Source organism: Heptranchias perlo, chromosome 26 (assembly GCF_035084215.1).
Source record: "Heptranchias perlo isolate sHepPer1 chromosome 26, sHepPer1.hap1, whole genome shotgun sequence".
Taxonomy (NCBI): domain Eukaryota; kingdom Metazoa; phylum Chordata; class Chondrichthyes; order Hexanchiformes; family Hexanchidae; genus Heptranchias; species Heptranchias perlo.
The window spans coordinates 18,948,180-18,969,906 of NC_090350.1; the positions used below are offsets into that span (position 1 = coordinate 18,948,180).

The 21,727-nt window shown below is 42.0% G+C and overlaps 1 protein-coding gene across 4 annotated transcripts in view; it reads right to left on the minus strand.

Moving 5' to 3' along the window:
* Nucleotides 1–21,727, minus strand: part of zmym4.1 (zinc finger MYM-type containing 4, tandem duplicate 1) — a 127,171-nt gene that overhangs the window by 32,728 nt on the left and 72,716 nt on the right. For all 4 annotated transcript variants that reach the window (XM_068006459.1, XM_068006460.1, XM_068006458.1 and 1 more), the window contains 5 exons: nucleotides 17,812–18,075; nucleotides 16,146–16,296; nucleotides 14,767–14,939; nucleotides 2,127–2,277; nucleotides 558–680 (listed from right to left, as the gene is read on the minus strand). In XM_068006459.1, coding sequence (XP_067862560.1) covers nucleotides 558–680; nucleotides 2,127–2,277; nucleotides 14,767–14,939; nucleotides 16,146–16,296; nucleotides 17,812–18,075 — 862 coding nt within the window. The remainder of the gene's footprint in view (nucleotides 1–557; nucleotides 681–2,126; nucleotides 2,278–14,766; nucleotides 14,940–16,145; nucleotides 16,297–17,811; nucleotides 18,076–21,727) is intronic.

The window sequence follows — 21,727 nt, forward strand, 5'->3', positions numbered from 1 at the left end:
GCTGATACTCCCTTCAAAGCTTTCACATGAACAATAGCCATCTTAGAGGGATACTCAAAGGCTGCCGGACCTGCAGAACAGTGGAGCTCCATTATGCTGTGCCATAGAGTAACAGGAAGTGGATTTGCCCCACAAAATAAGCTTCCAAAATTGGTCTTGTGGTCATGGAATGCAATGAGCAATGGATGGCAACTCCCATAATGATGGAAAGAGAAGGAAAGAAAAAATAAATGGGGCAAGTCACCTAGTCAGACCAGCTGCTCTGTACCTGCTCGTAAATAGTTACGGAAAATCACTGACAGAGACCTATGAGGGCACCTGTCTGCCTGGAAAATGGTGTACAATATAAAGACATTCTTTCAGGAGTAGGAGTGATAAAAATATCAAATGGAAAGAAAAAGTGCACTAAAGAGCAGGCAGCACATCATGTTTAGCTGGTAATTGATGCTCCTTTACCAGCATTCAAAAAATCTTTTAATTTTCCACATATTTTGCTTTGTTACAAGGTGGACAAATGTTAAATTCAAGTTTGTGTTGCCCTGCAGCAACCCCCATACCATTTAAAGTTGTGGTTGAACTAGCAGCATTCTGTACAGGCGGGGTGTTTGCCAACGACATCACATTTGCTATGACAGGAGTAGACTCCTTCCTCTGGCCACTGGGAACATTTGGTACTGTTACTGTTGAAAGAAGATAGCAATTTTTAAAAAAATCTTTCAGTAATCATACAAAACATTTAATCTTGACTAGTTTATAGAGTTCATCAAATAACATCAATTGAAGTTAGATTTTTTTTTAATTTGTAAGTTTTAAAATAACCCCACGAGGACCAATGCAGTACTTCTGTATCAAAATTAAAATCAGCAGAATTACAATTTTATTTAATTTAATTTAGATACATTAAGATTTTTTAAAAATGGATATTTTATATTTGTGTCAATTTTACATGCTGATGTTTCAAAATGCACAGAAAACCAATTTTGGGGAACTGAATAGCATAGCGGGTCTTTGCCAGGTAACTTGTACCACAGCATGCTGTTTTTGTACGGACACATCCTCCAGTGGCATTGCTCAGTGAATCAAAGTATATGTTCTTTTATACTATATAAAATATATCAGGACCACTGATTTGTGGTGATTTAATAAGTCAAATTGCATTTTTATTACAGGGTATTGGAGAGGTAGTAGTAAAATTTCAGGCTCAAATTCTGTGTGCATATATGTGATTAGTGGCCTTGATCAATACTGAAAGTTAGTTGATTTCACCTCTATTTTAGTATATTAAAGACCTACATGCAAACACGCATACATATTCATAGCTCTTCACTGAGGCACTTCCCAATCGTGTTGCCACTGAACAGGGGATTCAATACGAAATTTCTTTCCCCAAGCTATCTTTGGCAATATACTTTTAAAGCTTAAAGTATGTAAACAAGGAATTGCTTGGAGATACTAATAAGTGCACAGATTTTACTTTGTTACATTATGTAGCAATTCAGATGAGCTCTTCCCCTTTAATCACAGCTGATTTTTAAAGTAAAGTTTCAACTCATTTGGGGATTGAAATTACATTTTTGGTTAATTTTATGTGATTATCAGCTGTTAAATGCAAATGTTATCAGTGACCTGCATTACCTTCACTCAAGATCAATTTGAAGGAAGCTCAAGGTTTGATAGCAACGTGAATTTTTTTTAAAAATGTTCATGCATTGTATGCACCATGGGGCAGGAATGTCTAAACTTTTGTCTTCATGGGACACTAAGGCACGTACCATTATGCCTCGGGGGTTCGGTAAATATTCCGACTTTGCACTCCCGGCAGGGAGCCTCATCCATCGAGAGCGTGCATCAGCTGTTCATGCGGCATTGTGCATGATTTGCCAACTATTAGTTTCAATTGGTTTAAATCTAAATTTCCATTAATTTGCTAACCAGGGAATTTAAAAAATGCAAATCGGATTAGTTGACTTGGCTTAATGACCAAATTTCCAAGGATTAGGGGTGTAGGTATCCCTAGGGAGGTTAGCCACTCGTCTCATGTGGTAAACATATATGCACAATTATGTTTCAAGGCCGTATAGCAGGTATTAAAAACACAACACAACTGTAGGAGCTGCATTTAGTACCTTTTCCATCTTGAGGTGCTGTTTCCGTTAGGTGATGTTGATTGCAGAATGTGAGGACACAATGAAGGTTACAGAAATTTTTGGTTTGTCCATGCCATTTAATGGACTCATTTAGTTTACCTTGACGTTTGCAGCAATCACACTTAGCCATCTACAGAAGAAAAAAGAAAATAAAATTCCAAATGTCCAACTCCATTCTAAATAAATGATACAGCAGATATTTTATGAATTAATTGGAAGTCTCTGCTCAAAGTGTCAGCTTGGCTCAGTGGTAGCACACTCTCTTTTTGAGTCACAAGGTTGTGGATTCAGGTACAGGATTTGAGCACAATCTCAATTGACACCTCAGTGCAGTACTGAGAGTGCTGCATTGTCAGGGGCTGTCTTTCAGATGACATTAAACCATGGCACCATCTGCCTATGTAGGCAGGTGTAAAGACAAATGGCACTACTTGAAGAGCAGGAGAGCTCTCCCAGTGTCCTGGATGATAGTCCTCCGTCAACTAACACCACCAAAACAAATTGGTCATTTATCCCTTATTTGCTGTTTGTGGGACCTGCTGCATTTGTCTACAAAACAAAACCTAAACATCATAAGTAATTAATTGGCTGTGAAGTGCTTTGGGGTGTCCTGAGAGGTGCTATATAAATGCAAGTTTCTTCTGTTCTTCACAATTTACTCTACCAAATATCATGTTCTTGGGGCAAACATATTAAGGGCAAAAGAGAAAACTACAATCTATTGATGTACTCAATGCACAAGTTTGAGAAGAAATAGTTCTTTGCACCAGTTTTCTTCTTCAGAGCCGATCGACTCGAAAATGCACAAATGAAGTGTGGCAAGTTACTGAACCATGTAATTCAGGGATATATGCCCCAGGTTTAATGCTTGGTCTGTGCTGAGTTAGCTGATGTCAGGCAGGGAAGAGTTGGAAGCACTACAACTGGACTCAGTGTTCCCGGGCTTGGGTAAGGAGGGGGTGGAAGATTGAGAGAGGGAAAAAGAAAAGGAATTAGCAGAAGTTTCTCCTCTTGATCACCATCCAGCGCCCTTTGTGAAAAGTAATGCCTGTGTGTTTGTTCAGGCATTCACATGATCAGGTATAGTCAAATAGCTTACTGAAACGCATTGCCCAGGGTCAATCATGAAGAATATCTATTTGAGTGAGATCCTCAAGGGCTGTCTGCGCCATGAAACCAAACCCCAGCATAAGCTACTGCACTCAGGAGAAAAAAAATACCTAGGTGTGTGCAGATATGAGATATGTGAACAGCTGCTGTTAAGAATTTGTCTTATTACGTAGCCCAGTGACCATGAAATGGAACAGCAGGTGCCACAACAAACTATACGGGCATCACTTCCAGTCTAGCCCGGTCTTGGAGTCAGTTCCCAGCAGCAGCCACTTTCAATCAACTCTCTGTGGTTAGCTAACTGACTAACCCTGGCTAGTGCTGTCTCAGAAGCTCCAAAAACTACAGTGGAACTCAACCCGACTGAGTGAGAATTAAGGTCATTCCTGAACTCTCAACTCTTGCAGAGAATAGTATGAGGCTTACTGAGGGGCTTTGTAAACTGCTGCTTCCAAAGAGCAACTTGCATACTCCAAGTTTATCCCAGAATTAAAGATATCTGGTAATGTCATAAGCTGTGAGTGGTTCATAAACACATGACACAATTTTATAGCCATTAGGCTGCCCTTATGTTTTATATAGCGCAGATACCATGATCAAGTGCCATTTTAAGGCTGTTCCCACCAGTTTTCTGAATACTGCTCCAGCACACTGAGGCTTCCATGACATGCGTGCTGGAATAGCCTGTGCATTACATAAGGAAGTGGGTACTTCAGAGTTATAGGCGTCATGGTGAAAACCACAAATCAAGGTCACTGGCTTGTAGTTTTCAGGAAAAAATGGACAGTGAGTACGATCCCTAAAGCACAGGTAAAAATCCTAGAGTCCCACAAAATAACAGATTTCAGTCATCGTAAGCCAATGGTCCTGATTAGGTCTAAATACTCTTCGAAGTAAGTACAGTTCATTGCATAACAATTTTGTTCTGGAATCCATTCTGCATGTTAGAGATTTTCCAGTATACCTGAATTTTGATCTCTACTGATTTGAGCTGTGGAAGTTTGCCATTCCTACAGAATCCAAGCTGTTCCCAAAACTCTTTCAGTACTCAGCATGAACTGCAAAAAGGCAATGTAGAAAACAAAATTTGTTTTCGCCCACCACAGTGCGCGATGCTTTAACAAAGTTCATTGCTGACTTTTTGGATGGTGTAACATGCCTGGTAAACACTTGGTGTTCCAGCACCGTCTCGTGGTAGGAAAGTGGCACTGCAGGCAACTACGTGTCATAAAAACTAGCAGACTACCCATTGTGTAGCTCACAATAACTCGATGAATATGGCCTGACTCTCACCTGACTTGGTCATCTTCATGTTGCTGGTTCGCTGCCTGCCTGCTCCTCTCTCCCTTTCTCTTCTTTTCTGGAACTCCCTCTATCACACGATTATCTTTATCTTCCCTTAGTTGTGAAGTGGAGGATGGCATGGCGTGGCAAGGAAGGGCTGTAGGCTGCATTTTCCGCTGGCCTTTGTGGGGCACTGGTTACAGGAATGCCCTGGTAGGGGCATAACCAATGAGTGGGAGGAGAGATCTGGCAAGGGTTGTTTGGTTGTTTTGGGATGGTGGAATTTTGCATGTTGGGGGAGGAGAATCTGGCCAGGGTGACACAGTTGCTTTCAATGACAGACTTTCTAACCATGGGTGATAGGTGTCATTGAAAGCAACTGTGTCACCCTGGCCAGATAGGTGTGGGGTAGGAGTGGAGGTGAGAGATCCCAGCAAGGATGCAGGTAAGTTTCAGGTCATAGATGGGGAAGGGACCTGGTGCAGGTGTAAGGAGGTGAGAGAAATCAATGTAAAGAGGATGGTGCATCAGCCTCCTTGTTTGACATGTTTCCCCATATACCCACACTTCATCTTGTCTTCTATCCCCTTACCCTGCACCCTTGCTCCTATTGCTCCCTGGATTATACCGTACCGCTCATTCCCATCACTTCCATCTTCCCTTCAGCACCCCAATTCCCTTCTCTGCCCCTCCTGCTTCATGCTATACCCTTGATTTCATAATTTCCCCTTCACACTAAACCCCTCCTTTCCCATTACACCGTTTCACCGAATGCTCTCCCTTATACCGCTTTAAAAAACAAATTGCAATCACCAGGAATTAGCAAGATTGAAGCAGGTGCTGGGAAGTGAGAGCAGTTGGAGAACGGGTGAGTGAGCGACATGGGGTCAACTGGAGAACAGGAGAGAAGCGAGAAGATGAAGATGGGGGGACTGGGAAGCAGAAGTGACGAGAGAACAGGTGAGCAGATATAGGAACCTAAGCAAGACAGCCAGATGAGATTGATGAGAATACAGAATGGAGCAAACAGGCCATAGGGGTGGGGGTGAGTGAGAGGCGCCCAGGGCCTTAACTAAGGACCTTGAGTAAAGTGCTATAGCTTGGATTCTGTTGGAATGGCAAACTTCCACAGCTCAAATCAGTAGAGATCAAGATTCAATATGTAGGTATACTAGAAAATCTCTAACATGCAGAATGCCTTCCAATACAAAACTGTTATGCAATACTTACTTTCAAGAGTATTTAGATCATAATCAAGACCACTGACTTACGATGATTAAGATCAGTTATTTTGTGGGATTCTAGGATTAAATTTAAAGATAAACTTAAATTGAAAGAAATTGCAATTTCAATTAAATTTAATAAACTGCCTTGCAGTGCCAGGTAGACAAACTGAATGAGACGGACTTTGCAGGAACAAGAGTGCCGCCTACTGTTAGGAGGACTAAAGGAATGTATAATTATAAGTATACACACCATACAGGCTTTCTTTTAATATAGGTTAAACTCAGTCACAACATTTAATGTTGATATATAGTTGTGACTAAATAATCGTTGACAGGAAACAAGGCGAATGTGTACAGGAGGTGTGTGCTATATGCAAAACTTTTAATATATTATTAATTGTTCTTTCTTGGCGCCGCACATGGAGAGCCAAGGCCAATTGTAGTCTTCAGGTGAAATGGGTTAAGATGGTAGGGGATAATTGGATCAGAGCGTGCATGCATAACACATTCCTCATTTAGAAGTTATACATTCAGTACTTATTTGAAGTAAATTATTTTGATTTGATATTATTTATATTTAAATAGCAAAAGTTACAAGAATCTGCAAAACAAAAAAGAGTTGGTTTCTCTGCAGGATAGGCTGAGGAGCTAGGAGACACATAACTAAGGTGCAATAGCATCACTGTTAGTGGGAAGGTGTAATTACAGCATGACAATTTTACAGGCAGTTTCCATTATAAATGTGGGCATAGGAATTAATAATGTGAAAGTTGATAAAAATATTACATCTGTACACTTCCTAACGTATGATATAGACAGACAGATGAAATTTTGGTCCAATCTGGACCTCCTTCTATTAATTACACCTGCAGTCTCACTCCTCCAAAAGCTAGCCTTTAATTGCCTTCTTTTAATTTACTTGCACATTCTGTTTACTTCAGCACTGAGGAATAAATTAAAAATCAAGAATGATTTATTTCACTAGTCTATGAGAATTATTTAAGGAGCTTTGCAGATGCTATCCAGCAATGTTGTAACATAAAACAATTGTGCATCCTGCAGACAGTATAGTGAACACAGTATTTAACTATTCCCCCTCCTCTTACAGTGCATCGTAAGATGCATTGGTTAGTTCAGGCTCTATACCAGTACTGAGATCATTATTCAACCATTCTAATAGGCTAGGTCCTTGTTCATCACCCTAGATTATCACCAACCTATAAATATAAAAACAATAGTGAAGGGAACTTATTTCTCCCGAAAGTAAAAGAAATGATGCATATTTACCTTGACACCAGACATAAATCAAAGGCAGCTGCTTTTGTCTGATCAGTTTCTTTAATAATGCTAAAGGATTAAAGTAATATAAAGCAGTACATCTGCTATGTATCATTAATACTATAGGCTTGATTTGTAAGACTGATTACAGCCTTTTCCTCATGTACAGTTCCATAGGTGTCAGTAACTTTCTGGTACCTCACCCAAGTCCCACACACAAGAGCTGTGGGATACAATCATGATTATGAATACTGTCTGATTTTTTTCCCTCTCTCTTGTCCAGGACACTGAGGCCCAAAGCAGTGTTCCTAGTGCCCTCCAAGTTGAGGCCAGGTATTTCAATACACCAGCGATCGAAGCAGGAACCTTGTAGTTTATATGGCTGAAACCATGCAGAGTATTTACCCACTAAGGCACTAGCGTCGCGCTCGCTACCAAGAACATAAACTGCAAACAAATCAGAAAAAATCGACTGAAAAATTGCAACACATGTGTTTTCTGTACTGAGACACTCTTTAAGGTCATTATCCTGCATTATAGAGCCAAGGCTAGCCAAAATCAAACTTCTTCTTTGCAATGTATCTCAGCTTATTTATTATACATTTTAAATTGGTGTTGGTTTAAGTGACAACATTTCAGGGAGTAGCTATTACTTGAGGGCAGCTTTGGATACATAGGGCTCGATTTTCAAGTGAAGTTGGGGGCTCCGAAAATCACGGAAATCCCGAGCGGGTTCGGAACCCGGCTCCAACCCGCAGACTTCCGGGTTCCCCACTGACGCATCTGGGTGCGCACGTGCCTCCCGAATGCGGAAGTCCCACCGGCAATTAAAGCTGACGGGATGATAGTTAAGAGACTTATTTAGATAAAGTGCTTAATTTTGTCCACATTGAGGCATGGGTCTGATTTTTAAAACATCCTTAGCATGTTTCCCATGCTGTGGGAAACACTCCATGTTCTACCAGATGTATTTCAGCCAGAAACCATTTGGACATTCAAATGCTTGTTTGACAAATGGGGAGTAAAGGTGAGTTCTTGCAGCAGGGCACTCAGTTCTTTCACACAAACTTTTGGCTGGGAGACCTTTGTGTTTTCACTGAAAATTCTTACTTTCCACTCACAATTCTTCTGTTCACACGTATTTAACAATTTGTCGGACCCCCTCAAACTCACACCATTAGGATGGGGGATGCCATGACTGTATTCATCACTACATCCGAGGACGAGCAACACCACCAGCCTCGCCAGGCACGGCGTGCACTTCCACCACTTGCAGCTCCACAGGCATCTGCACAAGAGCACAGAGGGCAACAACAGAGAGAGCGATGTCGCAGGAGGCACTACCCTTGCCACAGGGTCTACAGACCGAGGCTCAGCTTCCTGGACCTCTCTGAGGAGCAGTGCATACGGAGGCTCAGAGTCAGTCGCCAGGTAGTCGCAGACATCTGCAGCTTCCTTCATACTGAGCTGCTCCCGGCTGGGCCAAGCGACATCTCATTACCCGTCGCTATCAAAGTCACTACTGCCCTCAACTTCTTCACCTCTGGATCATTTCAGGGTGCCGCCGGGGTCTCTCGGTCGTCTGCACACGAGCACACGGCAGGTCACCGACAGCTTGTTTCGCAGAGCTTCGCAGTACGTCAACTTCCCGATGGACGACCTCAGCCAGACGGAGAGGGCAGTAGGATTCCATTCTGTGGCTGGCTTCCCATGGGTGCAGGGCGTAATCGATTGCACCCATATAGCAATACGAGCATCTCCACATGAGCCAGGACGGTTCATCAACAGATAGGGGCTTCACTCCGTCAACACTCAGCTCGTTTGTGACCACCACAAAAGATTCCTTCACGTGTGTGCCAGATTCCCTGGCAGCTGCCACGATTCCTTCATTCTGAGGGAATCCAAAATCCCGCCCCTTTTCCAAGCACCGAACACCCTTAAGGGTTGGCTCCTCGGGGACAAGGGATACCCCCTGCATATCTGGCTCATGCACCGCTGAGGAACCCCATTACCGAGCAACAGCGTTGATATAACGACAGCCACATCGCCACCAGGTCTACAATTGAGCATGCGATTCAGGTGCCTTGATCATTCTGATGGAGCACTTCAATACACATCAGTCAGGGTGGGATGCATTATAGTAGTGTGTTCTGCCTTGCACAACAGAGAGAGGTGCTGCTTGAGGAGGCCCCATCCACATCTGCCATCCATATTAAGGAGGAGGAACCCATGGGCAGAGCAGCGGCTCACTTGGCTGCTCGTGAGGCCAGGGAGTCACTGATATGTGAACGGTTCACCTAACATGAGAAAGTGTGAACAGTCCAGTACTCAGACATAGGAACATAGGAACAGGAGTCGGCCATTCAGCCCGTCGTGCCTGCTCCGCCATTTGATAAGATCATGGCTGATCTGTGATCTAGCTCCATATACCTGCCTTTGGCCCATATCCCTTAATACCTTTGGTTGCCAAAAAGCTATCGATCTCAGATTTAAATTTAGCAATTGAGCTAGTATCAATTGCCATTTGCGGAAGAGAGTTCCAAACTTTTACCATCCTTTGTGTGTAGAAATGTTTTCTAATTTTTAGACTGTGCCCCCTACTCCTAGAATCCCCAACCAACAGAAATAGTTTCTTTCTATCCACCCTATCCGTTCCCCTTAATATCTTATAAACTTCGATCAGATCACCCCTTAACCTTCGAAACTCTAGAGAATACAACCCCAATTTGTGTAATCTCTCCTCGTAACTTAACCCTTGAAGTCCGGGTATCATTCTAGTAAACCTATGCTGCACTCCCTCCAAGGCCAATATGTCCTTCTGAAGGTGCGGTGCCCAGAACTGCTCACAGTACTCCAGGTGCAGTCTAACCAGGGTTTTGTATAGTTGCAGCATAACTTTTACCCCCTTGTACTCTCGTCCTCTAGATATAAAGGCCAGCATTCCATTTGCCTTCTTGATTATTTTCTGCACCTGTTCATGACACTTCAATGATCTATGTACCTGAACCCCTAGGTCCCTTTGGACATCCACTGTTTTTAACTTTTTACCATTTAGAAAGTGCCCTGTTCTATCTTTTTTTGATCCAAAGTGGATGACCTCACATTTGTCTACAATGAATTCCATTTGCCACAATTTTGCCCATTCACCTAATCTATCAATATCCCTTTGTAATTTTATGTTTTCATCTACACTGCTTACAATGCCACCAATCTTTGTGTCATCGGCAAACTTAGATATGAGACTTTCTATGCCTTCATCTAAGTCGTTAATAAATATTGTGAATAATTGAGGCCCCAAGACAGATCCCTGCGGGACTCCACTAGTCACATCCTGACAATGTGAATACTTCCCATTATCCCTACTCTCTGTCGCCTTTCGCTCAGCCAACTTCCTAACCAAGTCCGTACTTTTCCCTCAATTCCATGGGCTTCTAACTTAGCTAACAGTCTCCTTTGTGGGACCTTATCAAATGCCTTCTGGAAGTCCATATAAATAACATCCATTGACATTCCCCTGTCCATTACTTTAGTCACCTCTTCAAAAAATTCAATCAGGTTTGTCAGGCACGATCTACCTTTCACAAATCCATGCTGGCTCTCCCTGATTAACTGAAAATTCTCGAGGTGTTCAGTTACCCTATCCTTAATTATAGACTCCATCAATTTCCCCACAACAGATGTTAGGCTAACTGATCTATAATTCCCTGGTTTCCCTCTCTCTCCTTTCTTAAAAAGCGGAGTGACGTGCAATTTTCCAATCTAGAGGGGCAGTTCCTGAATCCAGAGAACTTTGAAAGATTATAGTTAGGGCATCTGCAATCTGCTCACCTACTTCCTTTAAAACCCTGGGATGGAAACCATCTGGTCCTGGGGATTTGTCACTCTTTAGTGCTATTATTTTCTTCATTACTGTTGCTTTACTTATGTTAATTTTATTGAGTCCCTGTCCCCGATTCAATATTAGTTTTCTTGGGATTTCCGGCATGCTATCTTCTTTTTCTACTGTAAATACTGACGCAAAGTAATTATTCAACATGTCCGCCATTTCCCCATTGTCAATGACAATATCCCCACTTTCAATTTTTAAGGGGCCAACACTGCTCCTGACCACCCTCTTTTTCCTAATATAACTATAAAAGTTCTTTGTATTGGTTTTGATATCCCTTGCAAGTTTCTTTTCATACTCTCTTTTTGTAGCTCTTACTATGTTTTGTGACCCTTTGTTGATCTTTGTATCTTTCCCATTCGCCAGGATCTGTGATATTTTTTGCCTTTTTGTATGCCCTTTCCTTATGTCTTATACTGTCCCTTACCTCTTTAGTTGTCCATGGCTTTTTTTTCGGCAAGTAGAGTTCTTGCCCCTAAGGGGTATAAACCAGTTCTGTATCTCATTAAAAGTTTCTTTAAACATTTCCCACTGATCATCAGTCGTTTTACCCAATAACAGATTTGCCCAGTTTACTGTGGACAGACTCTGTCTCATCCCATTGAAGTCGGCCTTACCCAAGTCTAGAATCTTAGCAGCTGACTCACTTTTTTCCCTTTCAAACACTTCATTGAACTCAATCATGTTATGATCGCTTTTGGATAGATGTTCTCGCACAGTTAAGCTGTTAACTAAATCTGGTTCATTGCTCATTACTAAATCTAATATGGCTTGCTCCCTTGTTGCCTCTAGGACATACTGCTGTAGAAAACTATCCCGGACACTCAAGAAATTCACTACCTTTCTGACAGTTGCTAATCTGCTTTTCCCAATCTATGTGAAGGTTAAAGTCCCCCATTAAAACCACAATGCCTTTCTTACACGCTTGTCTAATCTCTGCATTTATACAATCTAGCACTTCAGAGCTGCTGCCAGGGGTCCTATACACAACTCCCACTATAGTCTTAGATCCTTTCCTATTTCTCAATTCAACCCATAAGGTCTCTGTTGGCTGCTTACCTCTCATTATATCCTCCTTTATCATTGAATTGATTTCATCTCTAATCACTAAGGCTACTCCTCCCCCTCTTTCATTTTCCCTATGTCCCCTGTAGACCTTATAACCCAGTATATTTAGTTCCCAATCCTGACCATCCTGCAGCCATGTCTTAGTAATAGCTATCATGTCATACCCTCCAATTTGAATTTGAACCTGTAGTTCATTTAATTTATTCCTTATACTCCGTGCATTTGTATACAGAACTTTGAATTGGGCCACACACCCCTAGTCTGACCTTCAGCTTTGATGCTGGAATAATCGCTTTACGCCTTCTAGTTTTCACTTTATCTGTAGACCACCTGGAAAGAGCAATGTCCACACGAGGCCACCCACCCCTCCCTGCACAAAACAGTCCTGTAACTACACAGACACCCATTGTAAAGTGACCCAATGGGTGGCATCAAGTGTTGCCGTTCATGGTAAACCTCATGAAAAGGCCCTATCACAAAAGCCAGTCAAGAATGGGCAAGACATGGCAGTAGTGGTGAGAATGATAACATTTAATGTGACTTTAACAAAAAGCTTCTTTTTTTTAACAAAAACATGACCATCTGTCAAACACCCTTGGGCAAACCCTTCATGCTCACAAAATCTTCGCCTTTCTCTTACAACTACTTGTACGTGGTGCTTCCCCTGTGGCTGCAGCAGAGGTAGTGGCAGGTTGCTCATTTTCATGCCCTGACTGCTTAGGTGCCTTGGGCCTACGCCCTCTGGGTTTTGGAGCCTGTGAGGGCCCCTCCAAAGACTGCTCCACCTGCACTTGTGCAGGGGCAGACTCGGCCACTGGAGAGGAGGAAATGTTGCAGGTACTGGTTGAGAGTGGGGCAACGGGTGAGACGTGGAAGCGCTCTGAGTGGCATCCCACTTCCATGTCGCCTTTCGCCATCATCCCTCCCCTGGGCCAGGGCCACATCACTCCTACCACTCTGCTGGACAACCGTTTGGAGGACATGTGTTATGCCTTGTAACGGCAGTGCTAGTGTATCTGTCTGCCTGTCTAAGGTGGCAGAATCTTGTTCACCCTGAGTCCGAACGACCACTGTTAGGGCCTGAATGGACTCATTTGTGAGCCGTGCTTGAAGCTCAATGGAGGCTCGCCTTCTCTTCATCGCAGACATGCCTGCACTTACCTGTGACACTATTTCAGAGAGTTACTAACGTCCCTGTGACAGTATCTCAGAGATTCCCTCCCATACTTGTGCCACCATTCCACTCATGCAGGAGTTGGACTCCTCCATCCTCTGCGCTATTGTGGAGAGTGCGCATGGCACCTGTTCCAGTCTCGCTATCCCCGACGGACAGGCACGCGAGGCTGCGGCTGAGGTCCAGTGCCTCCTGCTCCGTATCGGTGAGGACCACTATTTGTTGTGGCCCCCCTCCAGTCCTCGCCCTCTCATGTGCATTTTGTGCTCTCTTCTCCTAGAAGGGAGAAAGAAGATACGTGTGAGTGAGTGATGATGAAGTGGGCAACTGATGAATGCATTGCTTTGGGTGAGGCTGACCGTGAAAGAGGTACATCAGAGGGTGAGTATGAGACAGAGACATCACATTGGATGAGGATTGGGGCGAGTGGTAGTGGTGGGATGACTAATGGGGAGGTGAGGAAGTGATGAGGAAGTGCAGGTAGGTTGAGGATGAGCCTTAAGTGGGTACGAGGAATGAGTTGGGGGGTGGGGGGGGGAGCGGTGCAAAGATGTGCAACATGGAATTTAGGAGAATCAATAAATGTACTCACTTTTGCTAACCTAGTTAGGTCATTGAACCACTTCCTGCACTGGATCCAGGTGCGGGACATGTTGCTGCTGCTGGTCACCTCCTCTGCCACCTCGAGCCAGGCACTTCGTGGTGGCAGAGGCAGGGCACTTCCTCCCGTCCACGGGGCAAAACACTTCCCTCCTCCTCCTCACCCGTCCAGTAGCACCTGGTTGAACCTTGGAGCAGCCTTGCCCCTGTGCTGCTCCATTGTGGTTTCTTTGTCTTTGCTCCAGCAAAAGCCTTTGGAGCAATGGCCCTTGAAATAGAGCTCCTCCCATGACAGCCTGTGATGCAGGTGCACAGTCCACCCGCAGCGCAGCTTTCCAACGGCAAACCTGGAAGCCACGTTAAGTGGCACGAATTCAATTGCAATCGTGTGGGAAGTGGACATTTTATATTGGTCGGGTTATCTGCACACCCATTCACCGCCCCCCCCCACACTGCCGCTGCCATCCCACCTCCATTCTAATTTCGGGGCCAAATCTAACCTATTCTTCTGTTCATATCCCAGTCACCAAATCCATCAGCCACCTGTTCTGGGCATTTTGATTTGAAAACAACTTGTAAACATTTTTGTTGTACACGCAGACACATATAGCATCAGTTCTGTTATACACACATGCATGCCTGAAAAAAAAATTCTCTCGAACAGTTCTGAATAACTGGGGCACCTCACTTCAATTTGGCCAAATGGATTTCAATACTAAATTTGGATACGAAGATGGGTCTTAGCCTAACCATGTTAGACTCTATGCCCTTTGAGAACTGATGCCATAGATGCAAAGCTACCCTATACACTCTAAACTGTATGCAGTCTCAACAGTGTTGACTCTGAAAGATTTCAAGTGACTCAGGAAAAGTTCAACAAATACTTTGTCGGCGCAAACAACAAATTGAGAAGGAAGATAAACCAATTCCATACCAATTAAAATCCAGAGCCACTCAATAACAACTTATACAAATGAGGACATGTTTACCTACCTGATAAAACAACACAGTAAACTTGGACAAACATTCTTCACTGCAGAACTCCTCTATTTTCCCCCCAAACTGCTGGTTAAGTAGGCGTTTTGAAGACTGTGAACAGGAACTACAAGATTTACAGTGAAGTCCCCAACGTTTTGCCAAGTCATGCTTGTAAAGAAGCTTGCAACCTGCAAATGAAATAAGAGAATGATTTAAAAATGAAAATAAGTATTTTCAGCAACAGGAAACAAGCCCGTCTCTTTTTTGTTCGATCTCAAGCCCCACCCCACCTCCTCACCATATTCTCATACCTTTCCCTCTCCCAATATTATTATGTAGTGAGATTTGCACAGTTGCAGATTACTGAAGTCACGGCTGTTCTGAATCAGTTTTAGGAGCTCCATTTCGCTCAATGGGTAAAAGCCCTGTCCAATGTGGTACTGACCCATGGAAACCAGGAAGGATCCAGGATCCATTCCTGTGTCTGTACTCGGATATTTGATCTCAGCAGGTACGGTGACCTTGGCCTTCCCGTAGCTCGCCACTCTTTTAGCTCTCCCTCTGACCTCTCCGTCTTTGGTCTCCTACACTGTTCCAACAAAGCTCAACGCAAACTTCACGAACAGCATCTCATCTTTCTGCTGGGCACTCTCCAGCTCTCTAGTCTGAACATTCATTTTATTAACTTCGGACTTTAGCTATACCTTCCATTTTCTTCCTTTCCATCACCTGGCTACAGAATGGTGCATGATGTAGAGAGAGCAGCCTCTACTAAAGGAGTAAAATAAAGTAAAGAAATGTCATCCAGTTTTGCACAAACCTCGGAAATATCATCAGTAGAATCAAACCAGTCAGATTTAAATATTATAGTCAGTGAATTGTTAAGTTCTCCTCAGTTAACTTCAAGGGCATGGAGAAATCTCAGTTTTATCTTCCACTATGTTTTACCCCTTGGCATTTTATCTTCCTCGAAAGATTAAATAAGTTGGTGAGAATGGAAATTGTAAATGGTTAGGTTGGAAAAAACTTGCTTGATGGGTCAAACATAGCCTTTTCTCATTCCATACATATATTCTTATGTACTAACATTAAAAATTATATTTGTCACTAGTTTTCATACAATTACATGATCTCTTTCAGCTCAAACACCTCTGGAGATCCTACGGTGGCATCTTGTCATACTCCAAAGTATTCTGAACATAGTGTAAACAAAAATATCACCATTTTCTCCACCCACAGGAACAAGAAATCTACCAGCATAGGGCTATAACGGAAATCACACACAACAAAACAGTTTATCAGAAATTATTGCTGATATAAATTATCAACGTGATGTGAGGGTTAAAGTTTTAGGTCATTCAGCACCACAAACTATTTCAAAACACATCCATTACCTTCGCTACAAAATGGCTTGTCGACGCTTGAAAACTTTACAGTCTCCTTGACGATCTTTTCTGACCGACAGTATTCGCATATTGCAACCACAGAGTTAATCCGCTTGTACTCATCACAACAAGACTTTCCACAGAACTGAACCATTCTACCCTGTGTAAGGAAGAAAATTAAATGTGACTGTTGGCACTCTGGTAAAAAGGGCCAATTTAATCCTTTATCACGATACCGTTATCAGATAAAGGATTAAATTGGCTCGATTAAATTGGTCTGACTAATTTAACAGTGAAAAATAAATGATTAACTTATGATAAAGTGGGTCCAATTAAACCAAAAATACTTTGTCTATAATAAATATTTTAATTCCAAAAATCTAGATTCCTTGTTTGAAAATTTATTCTAAAATCCTGCATTTAAATCTTAACATTTCATAACAAAAAATTAAATTGAAGAGGTTTTTGGACACAATTTAAAAATGATAGAATTATAGAATGTTACAGCACAGGAGGCAGTCATTTGGCCCATCACAGCTATGCTGGCTCTCTGAAAAAGCTATCCAATTAATTCAATTTCCCTGCCCTTACCCCGTATCCTTTAGAATTTTTCTTTTTCAAATATTTATCCACTTCCCCTTTTAAAGATATTATGGATTCTGCTGCCACCCATTTTTGGTAGAGTATTCCACACAAAAGCAAAAAAAAAAGTTCTCCTAACCTTTTGTCCTTTTGGCGATTGTCTTAAATTTTATGCCTCCTATCTACCAAATCACTGACCACTGTAGATAGTTTTTCCCTCATCATCTTGTAATTTTCAACGCTGCCATCAGACCTCCTCTTAGCCTTCTTTGTTTCAATAAAATGCAAGTATTATTCCTTATAAAACCAATTCTCCACTCTCAAGACTGTTTCACTGACAAATCTCAGCAATGGTCTTCCTGTTGCTTAATCAACTTATGACATCACCCAGTGGAACAGTTCACATGGAGAGGTTGACATAACATACTTTGCCAAGTGAAATTTAAGATGTTGATAGATTCCAGATATTGAATTTTTGAACACTAGGTGTATACATTTAGTATGTGAGTTGTATTACTGTGGAGTCAACATTAAACAATTAATAAAGCCTGACCTCAGGAGGACTAAGGTGTGTGGAGTGTTTCAATGAAGGTTTCGAATCAAACAGAGAAAATAAGCAGACGCTGCAACACTGCTGAGCACAGTCTTGCCCTTGGCTGACATCCATACAGGTGCAGTTTCCAGCGGGGTTAAGTGAAGAGAAAGAAGTACGGTTACGGATTTTTCCCTCTTTAGCTCAGAAACACTCAACCCAATTATTATGTCCCTGCTTCTGCAGAGATGAACTAATTCAGCACAGACAAGGGACAGAAACTAGGACCATGCTGTGCAACTGTCCATTGAGCTAACAAATTGCTTTTCTTTAGATGTGGGCTCAGCAGGACTGGCACAGGGGAAAACTGAAGGAGAAATGGGCACATTAAAAATGAGGGAAAAGCATGAATCCAGTACTCAGACTATGAAACGTTGAACATTTCTACCACATTTGAAAAAGATTCAACTCCCAAGAGCACCAACATTGGAGAGTTTACCCTTGCAAAGTGCATAGAAATATTAGATAAAAAGTTAATCATCTTGAATCAGAAATTCTTACCTTGTACTCAAGCAGCTCAGGCTTAGATGAGAACAACCGCTGGCAATACTGACATTTCAACCTGATAAGGGTACGAGCCACCGTCACCTGCTGGGATTGTGCAAGCCTCTGTAATCCTGCTGCCGCCGATGTGGTGACAGAGGTCGAAGAAACCACAGGAGCACCAGCCACTACCGAAGCGGTTGATGGAATGTTTACCGTTACCTGACCCTGGGACAAGGGTACAACAGTTTGTGAGCCTGGAGCAGCCTGGTTGAATAATCCCTATAGGAAAAAGAAAAAGATACTATCGAAACCTAATTTATTTTTATATGGGACGTAAATTTCATAGAATCAACTCCTCTCATACAAGTTTTGATTTATACTGCAACAAAATGCTTTCTCTCCTGTAATTTTATTGTTCTGCTTAAAGCGGATGATTAAGGTCACACTAAAAGTCTGAACTTTTCGCTTTAAATTATTAGTAATACTCGTTGAAAAAGAGAAGTTAACCACTGCATACAGTCACCACTCTCATTTAGGTTTTCAGTTATACCAGTGCTGTCACGAGGTGCATCAATATCTATGGAGGGGGCTGAGGGAAATCACCCTTAGGCCTACATGCTTTAAATGCTGTGTGATATACTTCTCATGTGATACTCCTATTCATCATACCTAATTGCTCCCTAATACTACCAGACCTGCAAGCACCAGTACTTAACCTTGGTGTTGTACAACTCAAGGACACAGCCTAAGCTTGGAAGGCAAAAATCATAACTGTACTGCTGCAGGTTTTTCCACTGTTGACGATTATGCAGTACGAAACCTTCATGTGCTTTACTGAAATCCCAGTGACAACACTGCATTACCTCTCTTAGCCTACTGGACCTAAGCTCTTAACTTTTTCAAAGTTACATTCTAGATCAAGCGTAATATGCATCTCATTAAAACAGAAAAGCTAGGTTGCAGAGAAGGTGTAATTATATTAAGATGCATATCGATAGAGGCCAGGAAAAATTAAAACTACAGCATTTGTCCACAAAGCAAGAACTACCCAAAATTTAAACTGACTGCACTAATGTTGCATGTCTGATATAGCAGACTTTTTTAGTCAACTCATACATGCCAAAAATCGCAAAAGGAGTGCGAGCAGTAATGGGGAGTGGTGGGTTATCAAAAGTAAAAAAAAAAGAGAACAGTGGGCATCACAAAAGCTATGTTGCAGTTTAAGTGCTTTATTTTCCAAAAGTCATTAATACCTGGCCACATATCTTATCATTTACACAGATGGGTGCTGTATATGTGACTTTTTCCGAAGAAATTTGCTTGATTCGTGTACACTTAGTTTTAATTTCTGGCAATTTCACATCCTATTGTGATGTGGTTTAGATAAAGCTGTGTGTTGCCAGAAGTACAAAACATCAGTTGTAAACCACCAATGAAAAAGCACTTCAGGGTGAAGCACCCACTATTTAAGAGCCCACTTTTTTCTATTTTGTTCTTTTCTTGTTTATGAAAGATGTGATAAGACAAATGCAACTATTTCTTTCTTACATAAAGTCTGTATGCCGTACGTGTCATGGCAAGAAACAGTTACCGCCTCACAATACCAGATCAGTTATTTTAATCACAGCTACAAATATATTCAAGAAAATTTTGAACAAGTGTGAAGTTTCCACTTAGTTGTTTAACATTAGTGTTACTAAGCTGAAAAGTGACAAAACATTTTTAAAAATCTTTGATATTCTTGACTGAACCAGCTTTCTTTAGAGTTATATCCTGTTGACATTACCAAACTGCCTCCAACAGCAGCTGAATTCACAACACTCTATGCTGTGGGGCTGATTTGGCAACACTAATACCTGCCTATGTCCAATTAAAATAAAGTTGGTTTGCCACTTGCTCATTCTGCCAACACACCTTCCTCCTGTAGGGATGCTCTGAGTCATGCGCAGGAGCAAAACGGTGGACCCGACACCAAGCACCAGCAACATGCTTAATTTTGCTACTGACTGCACTTTGTTTCTGGAAGCAGCAGAAAAATCCCCAACCTCTCGAGGAAAATTTTGGTCCAGCAGAAAACTATGTGCTGCATTTTGTGTGCTGAAATGCTGCATCTGAGGCCAAGTTTGCTGCTGGATGCAACCCTGTCCTTCTTATATCCCATTTATGTTACATCACTGCCTCAGAAGTGAGCACTGAAGCATATTCAAAGTGACTACTTGACTTCAAAGGCAAAATGCCATCAGCAGCAAAGGTAAGGAACTGTTGCGAACATGTGACTTTCTGTTGACTGCAATTTTGTGCAAATGCAGTTATTACGGTGTTGCCAATTTCACATTACAGTATAAACAGATAGAATTCAGTGCAATGGGAACAGTGTAATATAACTGGGCAACGGAACTATGTACACAATCAGTGGAACAGGCTGTATTTTGGTTTTGAAAGCAGTTTGGGAAGTTTAGAAGGTTTAACACTTAAAGGAATGCCACAGGGAAGGCTCATTAAAAATGTGAGCCTTCTGTGTAGCATCTGGTATTACTTAACACCAAAAAATTAAATTAAAAATAACAGATGGAACATTCCTTTCTAAATCTTCCAATAGCCATTCCACAATACAGGATGGATACGACCATCACGAGGTTTCCATGGTCATTACGAGAGCAATATTGCACCCGAAAATAGTGCCCAACAGAATGGAAGTGCTGGTTGCCAGGTCCAATAACCCCTACTTGGGCAATGAACACAAAATGATAATAGAAGGACATACTGCCTTTGCAGCAAAGTCATCTCATTTTCAGCACTCATGAACAAGCACAGGAGACTCACGATAGCCAGTTTTACACTAGCTAAGTTTGATGAACCTTCCCAGTCAATCCCTAGTAGATTTAATATGAATTATTAATATGTTGCAATAGGGCACCACATCCATAGTTACATCAAGTTACATCGAATTTACAGCACAGAAACAGAACATTCGGCCCAACTGGTCTATGCCGGTGTTTATGCTCCACACAAGCCTCCTCCCTCCCGACTTCATCTAACCCTATCAGCATGCCTTTCTAGTCCATTCGCCTTTGTGTGCTTATCGAGCTTCCCCTTAAATGCATCTATGCTATTTGCCTCAAATACTCCTTGTGGTAGCACATTCCACATTCTTACTACTCTTTGGGTAAAGGAGTTTCTGCTGAATTCCCTACTGGATTTATTAGTGACTATCTTATATTGATGAACTCTAGTTTTGGACTCCCCACAAGTGGTAACATTTTCTCTACATCTGTCAAACCCTTTCATTATCCTAAAGACCAGGCCATCCCTCACCCTTCTCTTAACTAGAGAAAAGAGCCCCAGCCTGTTTAGTCGTTCCTGATAAGGATCATACCAGAACTGTGAGGATATACCTATGAATCTTTTTTGCACCTTCTCCAGTGCCGCTTTATCCTTTTTATAATAAGACGACCAGAACTGTGCACAGCACTCCAAATGTGGTCCAACCAAGGTTCTATACAAGTTTAACATAACTTCTCTGCTTTTCAATTCTACCCATCTAAAAATGAACCCCAGTGCTTGGTTTGCCTTTTTTATGGCCTTATTAACCAGCATCGCTACTTTTATAGATTTGTGTATCTGTACCCCGGGATCCCTTTGCTCCTCTACCCTATTTAGACTCTTATTATCCAAGCAATATGTGGCCTCCTTAATCTTCCGACCAAAATGCTCCTCCTCACACTTACCTATATTGAAATTCATTTGACAATTACAAGCCCATTCTGCAAGTTTATTAATGCCTTCTTGCATTTTTACGCATTCTTCCTTTGTATCAACTATTCCCCCCAATTTCGTGCTGCCTGCAAATTTTGAAATTGTACGTCCAACTCCCAAGTCCAAATCGCTGATGTAAATTGTGAACAGTGGTCCCAGCACTGATCCCTGTGGA